We start from the raw sequence: 18,967 nt of genomic DNA on the forward strand, positions 1-18,967 counted from the left end.
ATTGTTGCCAAAGGGGCTTCAACAAAGTACTGAGTAAACATGAATACTTATGTAAATGTGAGATTTCAGTTGTTGGTTTTTTATACATTTGCAAACATTTCTTAAAAAACAGTTTTTACTTTGTCATTATGGGGTATTGTGTGTAGATTGATGAGAAAAAATACAATTTAATCAATTTTAGAGTAAGGCTTTAATGGAACAAAATTTGCAAAATGTCAAGGGGTCTGAATACTTTCCGAATGCACTGTATGTTTGAATTAAATTCCCTCAGTCATTAGGTGCGTTTTTTTTTACACACTCCCTTCTAACCACAGGAGGTTGGTGGGATGTTAACTGGGGAGGACGGGATCGTGGTAATGGCTGGAGCGGAATCAGTAGAACGGTATCAAATACATCAAACACATGGTTTCCAAGTGTTAGATGACATTCGATTGGCTCCGTTCCGGCCATCATTATGAACTGTCCTCTCCTCAGCAGCCTCCACTGCTTCTAACGAGTCCTTGTGACCATCAGAGAGGAAAACAGAAGGCATGTGCATGTTCCTGAGTCATAGCTTTCAGGAATGGGGGCATAATATTTTGTATCTTAAACCGCTCAAACTCTAGAGACAAATATAAAACAAAATCAACATGCCACATAGGCACTAGAAACCACTAGAAACCACTAGACGCCACTAGAAACCACTAGAAACCACTCTAGCTCTCACAGTCTCATGTCAGAATTAGACGTTCATCCAAGTTTCTCAAACGTCACATTTCGAAGTTCTTCCAAATGTCAAATTTCAAAGTGTTTAAGGTTAAATTTAGGTTTAAGCATTCATTTTGAAATCTTAAAGTTAGGCATTAACTCCGAATGGTTAAGGTAAGGGTTAAGATTTGAAATAGTCTTAAAACAAAAATCACAAAAACATCTTTCTATGTCACTGGATTCGAACATGCAATCTTTGGCACCAGAGGCAGATGCTCCATCTTTCTGACACATCAAATTTCAAATGTCAAATTTAGAAGTGTTTAAGGTTAAGTTCATGCATTAACTCCAATTATTTATTTATTTTGTCTCAAAATAACTTTCTATCGCTGGATTCAAACATGCAACCTTTGGCACCAGAGGCAGATGCTTGACCAGCAAAAACCACTTTCTATCACCGAATTCGAACGTGCAACCTTGGCACCCAGAGTCAGATGCTTGACCAGCAAAAACCACTTTCTATCACCGAATTCGAACGTGCAACCTTGGCACCCAGAGGCAGATGCTTGACCAGAGGCAGATCCTTATGCCCATCTGCCTTCCTAATGTCTCTTGTTTTTTTTCTTCCATTTAAGACCAAGACAACCAGGTGAGGGGAGTTCCTTACTAATTAGTGACCTTAATTGATCAATCAAGTACAAGGGAGGAGTGAAAACCCGCAGACACACAGCCCTCAGAATGAGTTTGACACGTGTCGTACAGTATAGCTATTATTTAAAACAGTAGTCAAATTTGGCATTAATGATCAAATGATCTTTAATGACCCTAAGATTAAAATCTCCCTATGAATGAACGAAAGTTCAGTATGAGTACATAACTTATACAAGCTACTCATATACAGATATGATTTTGGGAAGGAAACAGGCACACACTGTGGCACAGGCAATTCAACGCATCCTTAGTCTTCTACATAATTGACTTTCAGACAGTCATGGCCTTTGTGTTGTAATAGTGTCATTATGTGTGGTCTCATTCCTCTGTCTCTGCATGTATTGGCGTGCCAACCTGTGTGTGTGTGTGTGTCTACATGTGTGTCACATCTATGACAGAATTCTTGTCATTACTGCAGTTGAAACCTTATGTAAATTTGTTTACTTGACAAGCCTGAAAAAGCGACTTGTACTGGGTTAATTTTATGTCCCCGAACTACCTTTCAATTCTTTGACAAAATATGACTTGTATGGTCATGAGTCCTTAAATGACTGAGTCTCATAGTTGAGATATGGTGCAGCGATTTTGGGGGCTTGTATCGAACTCCTGGTCTCACTCTGAAGGCAAACAGGCTGACCACTCCCAGTATTTAAACTTTTTTTGTAGTGCTTACCAGGTTGTTCAAATATGTAAATATTTTGATTGCTTCCACAAGGACTTCATCTCATGTATATCTTAAATCAAAATGATGTTTACACTATGAGAGAGATACTGTTCCATTTTTTAAAACGAAACAACAACTAAAAATGCCGGCTAAACCACTTCTATTCGCGTTTCAGTCACGTCATTATTACGGAATTCCAGAACCTGTTCAAACTTGCAGCATAGTGAATTTACTATATTCCTGTGTTGTTTACATACTTGGGCCATAGACATTTCTGCAATGTATGTGTGGCTCAGCACCGACCAGGAATATACTTTCACCTGTCCAGTTCTTTCACACCAGTGCCAACGAAGGAAAGGAGACTTGAAGAGGAAGGCACTTTTGATTATTGAGATGCACTCGTAGATTTCCTGCCACCCTCATTCTTTACGCTTGAAGAAACATGAGTCACCCTACAGGGCAATAGTAGGTACTACAATTTAAATACAGACGAAGCAGCATTATCACTGTCATATAATTATCTGAAGATGCCCAACTCCAATCCTCAGGCACTGCAATCCCGCTGTTTTTAATTTCCCCCCGCACTTGATTGATTGCCACTAATTTCCCAGAGACCGATTCAAAGGCATGAACACTGTGGTCCACGAGGACTGTAGTTGTACGCAGCTGCTATATAAAAAGCAATGATGAAACTGAAATACAGAGAAAGAGCTGTCGGTTAGTAGTAATTGTAGCTGTAATTGAGAGATGCAAACTGACGTGTTTATGTTGTAATAGTCAGTTGTGTTTGCTGCTTCCAACAGGTAGTGGTCTGGAAAGGCCATTGCAGAGAGCAGACCCTTGTCTTTGATGTGAGGTCGTGTGGTCAGAGATGGAGAGAGACTCTGACTGTTCTCACCAACAAGATGAGGCCCTCGCTAGAAAAGTGACAAAGTGATGACGGATCAGGATATGTAGAGCTACAATCAACAAACGCAACAGTGAGGGATTCTGGCATGTACTAGGCCAGTGGTTCCCAACCAGGCCTATCCATGGGGGGTACTTTACCATAAGCTGACTGGTAGAATGCACATGAGGGGGCACTTCAGGGGTACTCCGGGCAGAACATAAATTCAGTTGGTGGTACAGTAACCAAAATAAGTTGGGAACCACTGTACTAGGCTACTGTTTTTCAGTTCAGGGCACATGGATCAAGGGTAATGGATCAAGGGTAATGGATCAAGGGTAATTGTCACAAGTAAAATGCATTTACAACTGTGTGTTTCTGCTTAAAGAAATAATAGCCCATAGCGACTGATGTACTGTATATACTTTGTAAATAGATCCAGTTGAATTTACCAATTTGATACAGATCTATTCTATTTATTTATCCGTTATTTTACCAGGAAAGTTGACTGAGAACACGTTCTCATTTGCAGCAACGACCTGGGGAATCGTTACAGGGGAGAGGAGGGGGATTAATGAGCCAATTGTAAACTGGGGATTATAAGGTGACTGAGTTGGTTTGAGGGCCAGATTGGGAATTGAACTAGGACACCGGGGTTAACACCCCTACTCTTACGATAAATGCCATGGGATCTTTAATGACCTCAGAGAGTCAGGACACCCGTTTAACATCCCATCCAAAAGACAGCACCCTACACAGGGCAGTGTCCCCAATCACTGCCCTGGGGAATTGGGATATTTGGGACCATTTTAAATAAATAAAATACAAATAATTGGGACAATTTGTTTGATGTTTCATTTTGCTAAGACAGAGGACCAGGCAGCCTATTTAGTTGGTGTGGAGCAGCAACAGGTGCGACTGAGTCAGAGGTTCAGGTGCAAAAATAGGTGGTATTTATCTTCAGCAATGAAGAAGACTGGATCTAGCATTGAGTATTTACAAAATGGACAGATTTAATGAAAAGAGACAAAAATAATCAACTTCAAAAATAATAGACTTACTTGGCCAAAATAGTACACTCGGGAAAAAAAGGAAAGGTCCTATTTATAACCTATATTTATAAGCTAATCGGCTGTCCCCATAGGATAACCCTTTGAAGAACCCTTTTTGGTTACAGGTAGAACCCTTTCCACAGAGGGTTCTACATGAAACCCAAAATGGTTCTACCTGGAACCAAAAAGGGTTCTCTTATGGGGACAGCCGATGAACCCTTTTGTAACACTTGACTTGTCAATGGAAACACACAAAGCTGAGTATAATCTGTTCGAGATCTGTAAGTAAACGTTACAATTAGTGCTGCTCCTCCTGAATGAGGAGAATGGGTATCCTAGGACCTGCCCTAACCTGGCATAGACCACTCAGACAGTCAAACAGGTACATTAAGTGATAATCACCCTAGAAAGGCATTCCCATTACACACTTGACATTAAAATGAACATTACTTAATATTAACACATTAATGTAAATGTCTCAGTTTGTGTGGGGAAAATGAAGGGAAATGACTCAGGCACGTGGCAATGACTCAGGCACATCGTCACACATTTTCATTTTTCAACAAAGAATTAAACTCAGCAAATAAAGAAAAGTCCTCTTACTGTCAACGGCCTATATTTTCAGCAAACTTAACATGTGTAAATATTTGTATGAACACAACAAGATTCAAAAACCGAGACATAAACTGAACAAGTTCCACAGACATGTGACTAACAGAAATTGAATAATGTGTCCCTGAACAAAGGAGGGTCAAAATCAAAAGTAACAGTCAGTATCTGGTGTGGCCACCAGCTGCATTAAGTACTGCAGTGCATCTCCTCTTCATGGACTGCATCAGATTTGCCAGTTCTTGCTGTGAGATGTTACCCCACTCTTCCACCAAGGCACCTGCAAGTTCCTGGACATTTCTGGGGAGAATGGCCCTAGCCCTCACCCTCCGATCCAGCAGGTCCCAGATGTGCTCAATGGGATTGAGATCCGGACTCTTCGCTGGCCATGGCAGAACACTGACATTCTTGTCTTGCAGGAAATCATGCACAGAACGAGCAGTATGGCTGGTGGTATTGTCATGCTGGAGGGTCATATCAGGATGAGCCTGCAGGAAGGGCACCACATGAGGGAGGAGGATGTCTTCCCTGTAACACACAGCGTTGAGATTGCCTGCAATGACAAGCTCAGTCCGATGACGCTGTGACACACCGCCCCAGACCATGGCGGACCCTCCACCTCCAAATCGACCCCGCTCCAGAGTACAGGCCTCTGTGTAATGCTCATTCCTTCAATGATAAATGTGAATCTGACCATCACCCCTGGTGAGACAAAACCGCAACTCGTCATTGAAGAGCACTTTTTGCCAGTCCTGTCTGGTCCAGTGAAAGTGGGTTTGTGCCCATAGGTGACGTTGTTGCCGGTGATGTCTGGTGAGGACCTGCCTTACAACAGGCCTACAAGCCCTCAGTCCAGCCTCTCTCAGCGGACAGTCTGAGCACTGATGGAGGGATTGTGCGTTCTTGGTGTAACTCGGGCAGTTGTTGTTACCATCCTGTACCTGTCCCGCAGGTGTTACATGTGGTCTGCCACTGCGAGGATGATCAGCTGTCCGTCCTGTCTCCCTGTAGCGCTGTCTTAGGCGCCTCACAGTACGGACATTGCAATTTATTGCCCTGGCCACATCTGCAGTCCTCATGCCTCCTTGCAGCATGCCTAAAGCACATTCACGCAGATGAGCAGGGACCCTGGGCATCTTTCTTTTGGTGTTTTTCAGAGTCAGTAGAAAGGCCTCTTTAGTGTCCTAAGTGTTTCAAAACTGTGACCTTAATTGCCTAAGATGTTAACAACCGTTCCACAGGTGCATGTTCATTAATTGTTTATGGTTCTTTGAAAAAGCATGGGAAACAGTGTTTAAACCATTTACAATGAAGATATGTGAAGTTATTTGGATTTTTACAAATTATCTTTGAAAGACAGGGTCCTGAAAAAGAGACAATTCTTTTTTTGAGTTTATTTCTAATTTTCTGCTTTGGGATGCTCCTGCATGACAGATTAGTTGTGATATTATTTGATTCCTTTCTAAATCACTTTTTTGCTTGGCCTAATTGCACCAGTGTAGGCCTAAAGATGTTGAATTAGTCAATTCTAAGTAATACTTCCATGGACTTTACATCTCAATGATGCCTATATTATGTTTTTTGGAAGTGCAGCTAACTGTTATAAAAAGAAAAAAACAAGTCTTCAAATCCACCAATGCATTTGCATTACATTACATGACAAAAAGGATAAAAGCAGTCAACTGATTCATATCTGTAACATGGATTATTCTGATCCATTCAGCTTATTTTGTTGGTTTGCGTATTGACCACAGTACTACAGCCTTTCTAAATCTATTCCTGTGGGACCCAGAAGGCCTAGCACTAACACACCTGACTCAACTACTTGACTGATCACTAATCACTCAACTCGTGAATTGTTGAAGCGAGTGTGTTAATAGTGCTGGGCTAGAACCAGAATGTGACTGAGAGGCACTGCAGTACGACAAATAAGAACAAACATGCATAGTGGTTATTTATTGCATTTGGATATACAGTCCCTTCGGAAAGTATTCGGACCCCTTAACTTATGACATGTTTTGGTAGGTTACAGCCTTATTCTAAAACGATGACATTGTTTGTTTCCCTCATCAATTTACATAAAATACCCCATAATGACAAAGAAAAAAATGGATTTGAGAAAAGTTTGCTAATTTACAAAAAAAACCCGGAAATATCAGTACATATCTATTCAGATCCTTTACTGAGTACTTTGTTGAAGCATATTTGGCAGCGATTACAGCCACGAGTCTTTTTGGGTATGACGTTAAAAGATTGGCACACCTGTGTTTGGGGAGTTTCTCCCATTTTACTCTGCAGATCCTCTCGAGCTCTGTCAGGTCGGTAAGGTTGCTGCACAGCTATTTTCAGGTACCTCCAGAGATGTTCGATCAGGTTCAAGTCCGGGCTCTGGCTGGGCCACTCAAGGACATTCAGAGACTTGTCCCGAAGACACTCCTGCATTGTTTTGGCTGTGTGTTTGGGTCGTTGTCCTGTTGGAAGGTGAACCTTCGCCCCAGTCTGAGGTCCTGAGCGCTCTAGAGAAGATTTTCATCAAGGATCTCTCTGTACTTTGCTTCGTTCATCTTTCCCTCGATCCTGACTAGTCTACCAGTCCCTGACGCTGAAAAACATCCCATGGTCTGAGAGTCTTTAGGTGCCTTTTGGCAAACTCCAAGCGGGCTGTCAGGTGCCTTTTACTGAGGACTGGCTGAGGAGTGGCTGAGGAGTGGCCAGTCTACCATAAAGGCCTGATTGGTGGAGTGCTGCAGAGATGGTTGTCCTTCTGGAAGGTTCTCCCATCTCCACAGAGGAACTCTAGAGCTCTTTCAGAGTGACCATCGGGTCCTTGGTCACCTCCCTGATCAAGGCCCTTCTCCCCCTATTGTTCAGCTCTAGGAAGAGTCTTGGTGGTTACAAACTTCTTACATTTAAGAATGATGGAGGCCACTGTGTTCTTGGGGACCTTCAATGCTGCAGACATTTTTTGGTACCCTTCCCCAGATCTGTGCCTCGACACAATCTTGTCTCGGAGCTCTACGGACAATTCCTTCGACCTCATGGCTTGTTTTTTTCTCTGACATGTACTGTCAACTGTGGGACCTTATATAGACAGGTGTGTGCTTTTCCAAATCACGTTCAATCCATTGAATTTACCACAGGTGGACTTCAATCAAGTTGTAGAAACATCTCAGGGATGATCAATGGAAACAGGATGCACCTGAGCTCAATTTCGAGTCTCATAGCAAATGGTCTGAATACTTATGTAAATAAGGTGTTTCTGTTTTTTTATTTTTAATACATTTGCAAAAAATGCAAAAAAACTGTTTTTAAAACATTATGAGGATTTTTATTTATTTAATATATTTTAGAATAAGGCTGTAACATAACAAATGTGGGAAAAGTAAAGGGGTCGGAATACTTTCCAAAGGCACTGTAAATGCATTCAATGTTAGGCACATTAAACAATACGATATATAGTACAATACACTAACATAATGCAATTTCCTGTAGTTGGCATAACTCCAAAACGATTCAAATGCTCAACATTCAACGTCAACCACCCTTAAAGGACACTGCAAGGCATTCGAATTCAAAGAAGAAAGTACAGTATACAATTAGTGTCCGCTTGTTTGTGTTCATGTTGATCAGTCTTGCTTTAGTCTTTCTTTAACCAGTTTTTCTGTCATACATTGTGAGCAACTAAAACAAGAAAAGAGTTGTCAGTTAATAGTCGCTAGTTGTAGCCCGAAATGTGAGATGCAATGATTCTACAGAGGCGTTTCCTTATATTTTAATAGTCAGTGTGCTTGCTGCTTTAAACAGACAAGTGGACAGGAAACACAGGCCCATGCAGAGAGCACAGCCTTGTTTTTGATATGAGGTGTGTGGTTAGAGTGGTTAGAGGTGGAGTGACTCTGAGCTCTTACAAACACTGTGAGCTCCTCCGTAGGAGCCTGTGCTGTTTTGCAAACACATACAGTACATAAACATGAATAATCTTACTTACAAGGAAAAATCTGTGATAATTACTGAAATATCCATTACTAACCATTATACCACGTTTCGATGGATGTGTTGAGGTTTATCTATCACGACAAATACAGAAAAAATTTGGAATTAGAGTCAAAGTGCTCATTAAATGGCTCCCAAAATACTCCCTAAAAATCCCTAGAAGTTTTTTTTTTAAATGTGCTGTGAAGCATTGGTGTAAGCTTTTAATCATACCCCTTTTATCTAACATAGGGACACTTGAAGATGTAAAAAAGAAGAAGAAAAAAAGGTTTCCGGTATTTCGATTTGAACGGTGTATATATATATATATATGGTTAAAAAAGCTTTGAGACAGTCATTCTTCTGATGTGTCATGATGCGTGCCTGCCTTTTTCTGTTGTGGAGTACTCTCTCAGGTAAATTCATTTCCAACTCTTGTGCTATTACCACTTCAACAATTCTTCCTTTATGGCAAATTCTTAAGCCAAACATTGGTAAAAAAAAAATAATAATAATTATTCGCTTTTCCATCACAACTATCAATCAGACAGTTTGCATAATTCTGAGTTTCATAATTCATATTTCTGCTTACAGCTACGTGGACAAACCAAATAATTGTGACCCAGACACCTGGTGTGGTGAAGATGATAGCCAGTGGCACGGTGACTTTGAAGTGCCACGTTGATCAGATTCTCGCCTTTTGCCACTCAGTGACTTGGATGAAAGTAGACGCCAGGACTGGAACAATGAGCACAAGAACTAACGTAAAGATTAATACGACCTCTGAGGTAGGGAAACGGGACAGAGTATGTTCGGCAACCATCACCAACGCATTAGTGAGCGACTCTGGCATGTACTACTGTTTGGCTGTTCACTCCAAGGCGGTCCACACTGGCAACGGATCCAATCTAATCATCACAGGTGAAATACAACTATGCATTTGCTAATATCAACACCATATAAGCTGCACTGCAAATAACAAGGCGGAAGGAATATCCCCAAATGATAATTGAAAGTTATTCTTCTCATTACAGAGAGCAGCACTGAATCCCCAAACATCAAAATCGTCTCATCAGACAGCGACGGCTCCTCCGCCGCTCTGCTGTGTTTGGTGTCTGGAGTGGTCCCGTCTCAAGTCCATGTGTTCTGGCTCATAGATGGCAGAGAGGACAGTGGACTTACTGAGTCCACCTGGACAGACAACAGTGATTCAGCCACAGAGTTCACTAGGAACCAGATTCTGGTCCAGGCAGAGGAGTGGGACAGAGGGGTTCAGTGTACGTGTGTGGTGGAGTTTGAGGGAAATTCTATCAACAAAACTCTGCAAAGAATAGGTATGTAAAAAATATGCTTTTTCAGGACATTATGGTCAACATTCCCCTCACAATTGCACCCTTGCAGTGAACAAAATGACTGTTTTACTGCTAGAGAATTCTCTCAACAATGTCCATGACAAGGCACAAAATATTTATGCAGATTACAGTTACCTTACTTACTTACTTAGTACATTTACATACTTCTCTTTGTGTATGGTATGTCATATCCTCAGATCTTGGCGTGCTGTGTTACGTCACAGTGTGGATATACAGACTCCTGGGAATAACTGCCTGGCTTCTGCTGTTGATCCTGGCTACCACTGTGGCAGCATGCAGGGGCAAGACTAGAGGTATGTATAAACACTGACTTAGGTCCTGAATGACCCAAATACATGAATAGAGTAGCATGTAATAATACAAAATATACACATGTACTGTACGTTGTAATGGTTCAGTTAAACTGTCGAGTAATTCACCTGTTTTGACATGCACTGTCTTTATTTTGTGACTTAGGTGTTCAGAGGAATGACACCTCAAAGAACAGGGGACGAAGGCATAATTCATCATAAAAAAGTTTTTACAGTTTGTCATTTGTACAAAGTCATTTTGGTCGCATTGTCGTGTGTCAAGACCATTGGGAAAAGTTGTTTACTTTTGTTGTTGTTGTCGTCGCTTGCTTAACTGTTGCTAACTATTCAAAAATGAAAGTGTAAATTGGGAAAAAGCTCATTAGAATTTCCAATTGCAGTTATATATTTTTTCTCATTGAACATATTCATACTGAATCATTATCCGTTGTAAATGCTCTCTCATTACAAAGTCCTGGGTCAGATATGCACTTTTTTTCTTATTCGAAACCTTTGCGCGAGTGATCAAAATGTTATTGAATTCCCCTCTGTGAACCACACTTTGCTAGGCTTCATGCAGGCAACTGTGTCGTTACAGACTTCGAATGAATCCATTTCAAGAAAATGTCCACGTTTAAAAAGATGCAATACAATAGTATTGCTACATTCCTATATGCTCATGCTATGCTGTTACTGGCTTATCTGCTAAAGTAAGAAACTTTTCCAGAAATCCTCACCATCTGTTTTGACTACTAACTTGTAAAGGAGAGACATGATACCCAACTCTTTCTCTCAATAAGTGCATATCAGATAATCAAATAAAATCACATTTTATTTGTCACAATGCACCGAATACAACAGGTGTGGACTTGATCGTGAAATGCTTCCTTAAGAGCCCTTTCCCACCAACGCAGAGTTAAAACGTTTATTTTTATGTGCTAAATAAAAAAAGGAAATAATAACACAGATACGTGTATATTTTATGCTAAAATAATTGCAATTGCTATGCAATAACTGTCCTTCAAACGAAGTAAGCAGTGTGCAGCAGCGTCGCTTATCCCAATCATCTTATTTAGTCCAACAGACTAAATGTGTAAACTGTCCTATGTGAGATAGGGCGAGATTATTGCTGGTCTCTGTCGTTTTGCTTTCATTTCTGAAAGAGGAGGTCAGAGACCTGGCAGTGTGGTAACAGATTAACAACCTCTCTCCCAATGTGGGCAAGACAGAGGGCCGAACAGGCCCCCATTAACATCGATGGGACTGAAGTTGAGCGGGTCGAGAGTTTCAAGTTCCTTGGTGTCCACATCACCAACAAAGTATCATGGTCCAAACACACCAAGACAGTTGTGAAGTGGGCACGACAACACCTTTCCCCCTCAGGAGACTGAAAATATTTGGCATGGGTCCCCGAATCCTCAAATACAGCTGCACCGGTGAGAGCATCCTGACCGGTTGCATCATCGCCTGGTAAGGCAACTCCTTGGCATCTGACCGTAAGGAGCTGCAGAGGGCAGTGCGAACGGCCCAGTGCATCACTTGGGCCAAGCTCCCTGACATCCAGAACCTATATACTAGGCGGTGTCAGAGGGAGGCTCAAAAAATAGTCAAAGACTCCAGTCACCCAAGTCATAGACTGTTTTCTCTGCTACCGTACGGCAAGCGGTACCGGAGCGCCAAGTCTAGGACCAAAAGGCTCCTTAACAGCTTCTACCCCCAAGCCATAAGACTGCTGAGCAACTCTATTACTTGAACTGCATTGTTGGTTAAGGGCTTGTAAGTAAGCATTTCACGGTAAGGTCTACTACACCTGTTCTATTCGGCGCATGTGACAAATAAAATTTGATTTGATTTTTGGTTTAAAAAAATGGTACAGTAAGCAACTCCAAAGCATGGATTGCAGTCTCTCCTTATCTATAGACTACTTTGAGGGTAATGAAATTAAGGAATTAAGGAATGAATGAATGAATTTTATTATTTGAGTGAACCTATCGCTTTTAAATGTCATTGCCAGGTAAATGAATGGAGAAGAGCATGATTTCGTTCAGAGAATGAACTGCCAGACATTTTCTTTGTCAATTTTTGGGGTTGCTACAGATTTGTCAGTCGATAACATAGAGGCCTCCTCTTCCTTCCTGCCCTACATCTCATAGACTATATGCCAATGAACAGCCATTTCATTCAACCCGTTTCCAAATGAGGAGTTAAAACATGCAGGCTAATTTAAATAGAGTAATAACATTTTCATATGGAAAAGTAGAAATATTGGTATACAGTGCATTCAGAAAGTATTCAGACCCTTTCACATTTTCCACATTTTGTTACGTTACAGCCTTATTCTAAAATGGATTAAATCAATAAAAATCGTCATCAATCTACACACAATACCCCATAATGACAAAACGAAAACAGGTTTTTAGAAATGTTTACAAATGTATTATTAAATAGAAGATAATACAGTATTTACATAAGTATTCAGACCCTTGAGACTCGAAATTGAGCTCAGGTGCATCCTGTTTCCATTGATTATCCTTAAAATGTTTCTACAACTTGATTGAAGTCCACCTGTGGTAAATTCAATTGACTGGACATGATTTGGAAAGGTACACACCTGTCTATATAAGGTCCCACAGTTAACTGTGCATGTCAGAGCAAAAACCAAGCCATGAGGTCGAAGGAATTGTCCTTAGAGCTCCAAGACATGATTGTGTCAAGGCATAGATCTGGGGAAGGGTACCAAAAAATGTCTGCAGCATTGAAGGCCTCGAAGAACACAGTTGCCTCCATCATTCTTAAATGGAAGACTCTTCCTAGAGGTGGCCGCCCGGCCAAACTGAGCAATTGGGGGAGAAGGGCCTTGGTTAGGGAGGTGACCAAGAACCCAATGGTCACTCTGACAGAAGGAAGCCACTCCTCAGTAAAAGGCACATGACATCCCGCTTGGAGTTTGCCAAAAGGCACACAAAGGACTCTCAGACCATGATTCTCTGATCTGAAGAAACCAAGATTGAATGCCAAGCATCACGTCTGGAGGAAACCTGGCACCATCACTACGGTGAAGCATGGTGGTGGCAGCATCATGCTGTGGATATGTTATTCAGCGTCAGGGACTGGAAGACAAAATATATCATTCTCAACACCTGCTTTGGCTTTGTCATTATGGGGTATTGTGTGTATATTGATGAGGGGAAAAACGATTTAATCAATTTTAGATTAAGGCTGTCACGTAACAAAATGTGTAAAAAGTCAAGGGGTCTGAGTACTTTCCGAATTGCTGAAAATGACATGAGATCTGTAGCTGAGAATGAGACTTAGTGGCAGAGTAGACCTAAATGCGGTTTGCGTTCTGTTCATAATTGTGCCAGAACAGTGGACAGAAAGAAACACACAATCAAGTCAGGAGGTACAGCAGTGGCTTGTGGTTTGAAGAGGCGACACTGACTGAGGTGGGCTTTCAAGGCAAATGTCATAGGTCGACTTCTGAAGAATTCATGCACTCATGAAAAAGAAATCCCCTTTTGCAATTGTTGTGACATTTTGTGCTCTTTGTCACCTCCAACTAAATCATTTTGGAAAAAAATACAGAGGTAATGATCATCATCATCATTTGTGTCAGTTCCATTTCAATTAAATATATATGTTTTTAAACTTATGCAACTGGCACTGCCTAGCGATGAAACAATGGAGACCACTAACTACCTCTTCATTTTAAAAGGTGTGTTTGTCTGAGGTTGCTAACCAGAATGGTAGCATCAGTTGTCTGCAGTCCCTTTTTACTCAGTGGTATGGCCTCACAACCTTAATCAGGTCAAAGAAAAGACCACCATGTTGCACATTTAGGTTGGAGAGCATTTCAGTCTGTGTCCACTTTTGATTCAATTGTTGTTGACATGCCAAATGAATAAAGCCACTTTGAATTAGCTAAAGAAGAGTGTATACATTGTAAAGATGTACCTTGTAAAGATATACTGATGTAAACAAACCATTTTTGCTTGGACTGAAAAAATGTACTGATATGCCTCCTGAATCTGTCACGGACTGCATCGAGAGACAGCTTTCTACAAAACTACATAAATGTCTCTGTAATATCTTTCAGAAATGGTTTTGTAATTAAAAGCACACCCTCATTGTCATTCAGCATTCTCTTTATTTCTAATTCAGTACCCCATTATCACCTGTCAATTAACATACTAAAGGCTTATCTTTTGCTGAAATATTTTCGATCTGCAGCAATAATATAGATACTTTCATTAGGTATTGCCCATTGGTATGCGTTTGTGTGCGTGTGGGTGTGTGTGTGTGTGGGGGGGGGACTATTCTTCCATCCTGTCAAATGTCTTTATTACTTAGCTGAAGGAGCGAACAATTTCTCTCAACCCTCTGATGTTCGACATGTATACTCCATTTCTGATTCTGTGCTACATGCATATTTTGAAAGGTAAGCTACATCCACTTGTATTCACTAATTGTATTTCATTTATTCGACACAATTCAAGATGGATTTACGTAAGTATTCAGACCCTTTATTCAGTAATTTGTTGAAGCCCCTTTGGCAGCGATTACAGCCACGAGTCTTCTTGAGTATGACGCTACAAACTTGGCACACCTGTATTTGTGGTGTTTCTTCCATTCTTCTCTGCAGATCCTCTCAAGCTCTGTCAGGTTGGATGGGGAGCGTCACTACACAGCTTTTTTCAGGTCTCTCCAGAGATGTTAGATTGGGTTTAAATCAAAACAAGGACATTCAAAGACTTATCCCAAAGCCACTCCTGCGTTGTCTTGGCTGTGTGCTTAAGGTCATTGTCCTGTTGGAAGGTGAACCTTTGGCACAGTCTGAGGTCCTAAGCTCTCTGGAGCAGGTCAGCACTCCATCTGACCTAATTGGTGGAGTGCTACAGAGAAGCCACTCCTCAGTATTCAGACCCTTTACTCAGGAATTTTTTTGAAGCACCTTTGGCAGCAATTATAGCCACGACTCTTCTTGGGTATGTGTAGGTCCTGGATTGCAGGAAGCTTGGCCCCAGTGATGTACTGGGCCGTATGCTGGGCTGTACGCACTGGGCCATGCGCACTACCCGCTGTAGCGCCTTACGATCAGATGCCAAGCAGTTGCTCGATGCAACCAGTAAGGATGCTCTCGATGGTGCATAAGTATTCAGACCCTTTGCTATGAGACTCGAAATGGAGCTCCAGTACATCCTGTTTCCAGTAATCATCATTGAGATGTACCTGCAACTTGATTGGAGTTCACCTGTAGTAAATTCAATTGATTGTACATGATTTGGAAAGGCACACACTTGTCTAGAGTTGAAGTCGGACGTTAGTGGAGGCTGTTATAGCATCAAAGGGCGGACCACTCCATATTAATGCCCATGATTTTGGAATGAGATGTTCAACAAGCAGATGTCCACATACTTTTGGTCATGTAGTGTATCACTTTAACCCCATATGAATCTATGCAAGGCATTTGGTTCAGTATCGTGTTTCCATATTCAGTTGTAGGGTCCGTCATGTCGGAGGACTCAACAGTGATCCAGTATCCCCCTGTTGTTGAGGAGGTAGTTGGCGGCAACATCACCATGAACTGCATTCTGGAAGGGTTGACTTCTTACTGTTATACCGTCGCCTGGATAAGACTGCCCAAACAACCCGGGGCGCTGCGTGTCCTCAAGAACACCATTATCAACACCAGATCTGAGTATGAAATCTTCAAGCATATGTGCCCAGTGTCCATCTACAACGTAGCTGTCACCGACTCCGGGATTTACTACTGTGCTGTCATATATGGCCAGCAGATCTACTTAGGCAACGGCACCACAGTGATTGTTAAAGGTTAGTATTATAGCATTTTATGTTGGTCCTACAAGCATTTGAACTATCAAAACCTTCATAGACCTTTTAATTGTAACCTGATTTTCGCATGATCTTGATGTGTTGTATCTCAAGCTTTAACTTGTGTTCCGTAAGAGTCACAGGCATGAGCTATGTCACTGATGCAGTGTTTGTAATGAAGATCAAATCAGTTTCCAAATGATCTCACGTCATTTTTATTTCCTTCCCCAATTTCTTCCCTTTATTTCATGTAGATGGAACCAAAGCTCCTCCAACCATTGAAATCCTGAAACCGCTGAACAGCTACCATTCCTCTGTCTCTCTCCTGTGTTTGGTGTCAGGAGTGATCCCGTCTCAAGTCCATGTGTTCTGGCTCATAGACGGGAGAGAGGACAGTGGACTTACTGAGTCCACCTGGACAGACAACAGTGATTCATCCACAGAGTTCACTAGGAACCAGATTCTGGTCAAAGCAGAGGAGTGGGACAGAGGAGCAGAATGCACGTGTGTGGTAGAGTTCGAAGGGCAGTACATCAACAAAACCGTGCAACACAATGGTAACGGCTCTTCCTCTTACTATCATTAGTTAGCACTACTGTAATAATATTGACCGTATGTTCATGTAGTAACATTAATTTGACAATAAATGCAGTGAATTTGAAGATATTGAAACGTTCTGTATTGAGCTGTACCATTCCCTTTGATGAGATGTTATTGTGTCCTGTCAGACTTCTCCACAATGTGTTACACCATAGTGAGTCTCTACAGGGTTCTGGGAATTGTGTCCGCTCTTCTTCTTCTCCTTACACTGACTGCACGGGTACAGCTATCCTGCAAGAGCAACAATTCAGGTAAGAGGTATTTTTGTATGATAGTTCATTATATACTGAACAAAAATATAAACGCAACATACAACAATTTTACTGAGTTACAGTTCATATAAGGACATCAGTCAATTGAGATAAATTCATGAGGCCCTAATCTATGGATTTCACATGACTGGGCAGGGGCGCAACCACGGGTTGGCCTGGGGGGGCATAGGCCCAGACACTTGGGAGCTAGTTCGTGCCGATCAGAATGAGTTTCCCCCCCAAAAAAGGGCTTTGTTAGACAGAAATACTCCTCAGTTTTATCAGCTGTCTGGGTGGCTGGTCTAAGATGATCTTGCAGGTGAAGAAGCCGGATGTGGATGTGCTGGGCTGGCGTGGTTACATGTTCATGGTCTGTGGTTGTGAGGCCGGTTGGACATACACAATTCTCTAAAACGACATTGGAGGCAGCTTATGGTAGAGAAATTAACATTACATTATCTGGCAACAGCTCTGGTGGACATTCCTGGAGTCAGCATGCCAATGGCACACTCCTTCAAAACATGAGACACCAGTGGCATTGTGTTGTGTGACACAACTGCACATTTTAGATTGGGCTTTTATTGTTCCCAGCACAAGGTAGATATGCCACACCTGTCAGATGGATGGAATATCCTGGCAAAGGATAAATGCTCACTAACAGGGATGTAAACAAATTTGTGCACAACATTTGAGAGAAATATGTTTTTTGTGCATATGGAACATTTCTGCTGTCTTTTATTTCAGCTCCTGTACGTGTTGCATTTATATATTGGTTCAGTATAGTTACGTGTGCGTGCGTGAAACAAAGTTCGATGTGAATACACACACGTGTTTTTTTGTTTGACATCTTTCTTTCTTTTTTAAAACTTTGAACTAACTAAAAGTGCTAACTGTGTTCGTTTGTTTTTTCTTCAGGCAAGCGTAAGAAAAGCAACAGAAACCCCCCAAACTAAAGAAAAGGAGGGCTTTGGGATTCTGTCTTCATTGCGAAAACTGCAGGAAACCAACATTCAGAATTTGAGGGCTTTGAGTGAATCCGAGTGCTTCATACCAACTAGGAAGACGTTAAGTATGTAGTACGTTTTCACTGGGTGTCGAAAGGCTATAGATTTTTTACGTGACTTCTTATAAAAAAAAAACATTTTCACTTTGCTTTTGATTTCATTACATGAAAATTGTCAGATAAGCAATATGCATAAAAAAAAATGTGTTGGAATAGCCCAATTCTTCCATAAAGTGATATCCTGAAAGTACTGTAGTGATGAAATGTTTTTTCCCTCATCTTGTGTCACCATCTCAAAACATCCAGTAGATATCAGTGTTTACTCAAAATCTTCAACCTACCCTTCCTGTCACTTGTGCATCCATTGTAGTGACACTGATTGAATGAAGAATAGCGCCGAAGGAGATGGCTGCCATTTTATAATCCCATAACCAATTGTGCTATTGTGTATACTTTTTTGAGCTATTTGTAACTTTTAAAAAAGTAAGCATTTCACTGTCAGGTATGTGACATGTGACAAATTAAATTTGATTTGAGATAGGCTGGAGCTTTTTTAAACTATTCTAAAACATCATGTAGAAAACTCCATTAACCATGTTGTCTGCATCAACATTTAAACAAACTAGCCATCATTTTTTTAACTAAGTTTTTATTTCTGTGATGGGTCTACATTGCCCCATGCTGTATCATAGTGTAAAAGTGTTTAATTGTATTTTTTAATTTTTTACAGTTGACTAAAATCAGTGTAACTTTTTATTCAACAAAAAGGACTACTGTACTTTGTATTGAGAGTATTAACATTTCATTACCTAAATGGGAATACTTTTGTTCAGTCTTGCCATTACTTACTTGATTTTACCATGACTTAATCCAAATGCATAATTTTCATTAATTAGCCAGGGTGATTTATTTTCCATTCAGGACTAAGCAGCAGCGTAACTATTTTCCAACCCTTTAAAATAATGTTGTTGTGGAAAAATGAACTGATACAATAATAACAGTACATTCTGTCTATTTTCTGAGTTTCATTGATATCG

At 41.0% G+C, this 18,967-nt stretch overlaps 1 protein-coding gene and 1 gene segment (V, D, J or C); both read left to right on the plus strand.

Moving 5' to 3' along the window:
- Positions 1-8,939: 8,939 nt before the first annotated feature.
- Positions 8,940-14,377, plus strand: LOC115129017 (immunoglobulin epsilon heavy chain-like). The gene is made up of 5 exons (XM_065017079.1): positions 8,940-8,997; positions 9,176-9,502; positions 9,616-9,915; positions 10,131-10,247; positions 10,411-14,377. Exons 1-5 carry the CDS (start codon positions 8,955-8,957, stop codon positions 10,464-10,466), a joined length of 843 nt encoding a protein of 280 aa, XP_064873151.1. The 5' UTR covers positions 8,940-8,954; the 3' UTR covers positions 10,467-14,377.
- Positions 14,378-14,591: 214 nt separating this feature from the next.
- On the plus strand, positions 14,592-18,933 carry LOC115128467 (immunoglobulin alpha-2 heavy chain-like). The segment is given in 5 exon segments: positions 14,592-14,682; positions 15,741-16,076; positions 16,331-16,633; positions 16,805-16,927; positions 17,843-18,933. Coding segments are annotated over 5 exon segments (855 nt in total).
- Positions 18,934-18,967: the final 34 nt, after the last annotated feature.

The sequence above is a fragment of the Oncorhynchus nerka genome, linkage group LG4 (assembly GCF_034236695.1).
Source record: "Oncorhynchus nerka isolate Pitt River linkage group LG4, Oner_Uvic_2.0, whole genome shotgun sequence".
NCBI lineage: Eukaryota > Metazoa > Chordata > Actinopteri > Salmoniformes > Salmonidae > Oncorhynchus > Oncorhynchus nerka.